General features: G+C 42.9%; 1 protein-coding gene across 1 annotated transcript in view; it reads left to right on the forward strand.

Moving 5' to 3' along the window:
• The window catches only part of ZCWPW1 (zinc finger CW-type and PWWP domain containing 1), a gene marked incomplete at its 3' end in the record, with an annotated part of 15462 nt that extends 11855 nt beyond the window's left edge, over positions 1-3607 (forward strand). Inside the window, exons 9-13 of the mRNA XM_023518583.1 lie at positions 269-335; positions 746-867; positions 1522-1582; positions 2049-2183; positions 3327-3607. Coding sequence (XP_023374351.1) covers positions 269-335; positions 746-867; positions 1522-1582; positions 2049-2183; positions 3327-3607 — 666 coding nt within the window. The remainder of the gene's footprint in view (positions 1-268; positions 336-745; positions 868-1521; positions 1583-2048; positions 2184-3326) is intronic.
• Positions 3608-3609: the final 2 nt, after the last annotated feature.

The following is a 3609-nucleotide window of genomic DNA, read 5'->3' on the forward strand; positions in this document are numbered from 1 at the left end:
CCCGCCACAACGCCCTGCCATTTTTTAGTTGCAGCCATCATTGTTGTTTGGCGGGCCCGGGCTGGGGATTTGAACCTGCCACGTTAGGTGTATGTGGCTGGTGCCTTAGCCGCTTGAGCCACAGGCGCCGAGCCCTAATATGAAATTTTGAGTGAAAATGGTATGAAAAATGAATACAAATTTTTTCGTAACTAACATCTAGAAGACAAAGGGTAAAGCCACCCCTGGGGGGGCAATGGATGATGCTTTTGTTTCTTGATTCTCTTAGGAGCGGGTTAACTTGTTTGGTTTCCGGACCCGATACAGTGGATCTAACAGTAGTGGGGAAGGAAAAGGTAAAATAAATGGAGGATGAACACTAGAGAAAGAGAGGAGAGATTCTATCATGAGAGCAATACCCAACCTTTCATTATTTTACATTTTATATTTCATGTCATCAGGTTGGTTCTGGATTCTATAATAGGAGGTTCTCCTGCATGTCATTGACCCAGTATCCATAATGGGAAGACAGATGGGTGGAGAGAGGAATGGGAAAAAAAGGAGTGGGAAGGAGGGTTTTTGTTGAATACTGATAGACTTTGAAAAAGGTGGAACTATGATAATCTGGGATCCTATTTTACAGAGAAAATACCACTTGGACACAGAAGGTGGAGTTAGAAGACAGATTTTCTGGAATCAGCTCCATTAACTCCTCAGCTATTTTATTGGATAAATTATTTACCCTTTCTTCCTTTTCCTGTTCTAGACTTAATGCTCTCTGAGACAAACAACCCAGATTCCTGCTGGGAGAAGGAGGAGGAGGAAGAAAAAGAAGAAGAGAAGGAAGAACAGGAGGAGGTCGAGGAAGAGGAGGAAGAAGGGGAAAAAGTAAGATTTAGCCTTAAATATTGGTTTAGATAATGAACTTAGGGTTTCTTCTGTACAGAAGATCTGGTTAACATGGATTTACATTTACTATGCCTGTGGGTAGCCCTGAGTATGTTTCTTACTCTTAGAGGTCTCCAAGGAAAGAGGCGCTCCTCTTTCCTCTTTATTCTAATTTCTCATATCCCATGAACTTTTTTCTTGATTACAATCTCAGTTCCTATTATATTTCTTTGGTTCTTCCTGATGCAATTTTGGGGAAAATTAGGTTATTTCTTTCTACTCCTTCATCCCCTATACAGACACTTAGGATATATATTCATTCACTTTTTTTTTTAGTGTCTCTTTTCCTGGTATATGGAATATGTATTTTTTACTTTCTCTTATAATTTTTAATTTCCCAATTTTTATCATATTTGTGCCCTAGATTTATTTCCTTCTTTTTATACTTAACCTTCCATTGACGAACATTAAACAAAATGGGAAGGTGACCACACATTTTTCTATGTGTTGCTATAGGTTTAAATAATATCAGGCTCCCAGAACCTAATTTGACTCCCTTAAAGCCCATTATCTATCATACTGTAGCAGCCCTCTCTATTAAAAATGGATATGTGACTTAAGTTATCTTTTTCTTATTATCTCTCTCATCCTCAGTACCCAACTCTGTCTGGTCCCAAGTCAGTCAAAATGCAGACAAAAAAATTCAAGCCAAGAGGTAAGCAAGCCAACTAGAAGTGGGACATGTCTCATAGTTAAGGCAGGGAAATTATAGAGTGTAAGATGTTTGCGAGTAGCCAGGATTTAACTGATCATCTCATCTCCATGGCCTGAGAAAATAGGCAAGAATCACTGATAGTGTCAGTGGGAAGCTAGAGCCTCCTCATATTTGTGTATTGAGTTATAAAATCTTAGATTAAAGGTGGAAAGTTTTAAGCTGTTAGCCAAGAAGGATGACTTTCTGGAGAAGTCAGACTCCATAGAGAACTGTAAAGAAAAAAAAATCCAGAGGATAAAAAATAAAGATGATTGGAGAATTGTATGCCACTGAGCCAACTCACTACATCAAATAGAAGATGTGGGGCAGGCCAGAGATTAAATATAGAGAGGCTGTCTTCCCTTGCTGGGCTGTCATTTAGAGAGAAATAAATTCCTTTCATGGTTGGGGGTTGGGTTTCATGCAGGCATGGCGAATGGACGAGATGGGACCTTGAAAAGGGAGACAGTGAAGAGATCTTGGGGCAGTGAATCCACAGCTCTTTCTGCACCCATAATGGGAAGGAAGGAAGGTCAAGAGAATTCAGATTCTGACCAGCGAGGTAAGGCTAAAGGCCTGGGAAGAACTATGGGGAATGAAGTACAGGTCTTTATCCTACCTTTTCTAGTTTCTTTCTTTCCTTTCTTTTTTTTTGTGACAGAGTCTCACTATGTCACCCTCAGTAGAGTGCTATGGCGTCACAGCTCACAGCAACCTCAAACTCTTGGGCTTAAGTGATTCTCTTGCCTCAGCCTCCAAGTCGCTGAGACTACAGGCACCCACCACAACACCCGGCTATTTTTTGTTGTTGTTGTTTTAGTTGTCATTGTTATTTTAGCAGACCTGGACTGGGTTCAAACCTGCCAGCACTGTTGTATGTGGCTGGTGCCCTAGCCACTGAGCTATGGGCGCTGAGCCTCTAGATTATTTCTTAACAATTCTACAGCTTGACATGACTTTCAAGAAAGAATGAAGATTAGAACAAAAGAGCACTTCTCAGATTGCACATACCACACACCACATTCTTTTTTTTTGAGACAGCGTCAAGCTGTCACCCTGAGTAGAGTACTGTGGCATCACAGCTCACAGCAACCCCCAACTCCTGGGCTCAAGCGAGTCTCCTGCTTCAGCCACCCAAGTAGCTGGGACCACAGACACCCGCCACAATGTCCAGCTATTTTTTGGTTGCAGCTATCATTGTTATTTGGCAGGCCTGGGCTCAATTCAAACTGCCACCTTAGGTGTATGTGGCTGGCGCCTTAGCCACTTGAGCCACAGGTGCTGAGCCCACACACCACATTCTATAGAAACATAATGGTTATTGATCTGATTTGATCTGGGGCTAGGAGAATGGGAGGGAGAGGGGGACTAACCTTTACTGAGGATTGCTGTGGGCTGGCTACACAGAGACTTCCCTGTTTGTATTTTTTGATTCTTTCAACAGCCTGAGGACTGGATATTTGCCATTGTAAAGATAAGGAAACTGAGGCTAAAAGGGTAAAAATGTGCTCAAGACCCATGTGGAGCTCATGGCTGACCCATGGCTTGACTCCAAGTCTTTCTTAGTCCAAAGCCCAGACTCTTTCTACTGAGAAAGGCCGTCTTTTCCAGATATTCTTAGAAATGGGAATTTGAGAGCTTGACTTGTGAGGTGAGGACAGTCTGACCTAATAGGAAGACTCAACTTTGTGATCTTTTCATTTAGGCCCTAAGAAAAAATTTAAAGCTCCCCAAAGCAAGGCCTCAGCAACCAGTTTATCTGAGGAAAAAGAATGCAGAATGGTGCCACAGGGCCTGAGCCCACCAGCTCGTGATGGGGCCTGTGCCTCAGCCAGGAAGGAAGGGCCTACACCCCAAGAACCACTGGCTCAGGAGGCTGGAAGTGTCCCTTCTGAAGATGAAACCTCCAGTGACCTGGACCTGGAGCTACTCATGGAAGATGCTGGAAAAGAGCGGGAGCAGAGAGGGCCACCTCAGCACAGGGATGA

The sequence above is a fragment of the Otolemur garnettii genome, unplaced genomic scaffold (genome assembly GCF_000181295.1).
Source record: "Otolemur garnettii isolate 467f Iridium unplaced genomic scaffold, OtoGar3 scaffold00142, whole genome shotgun sequence".
Classification (NCBI taxonomy): domain Eukaryota; kingdom Metazoa; phylum Chordata; class Mammalia; order Primates; family Galagidae; genus Otolemur; species Otolemur garnettii.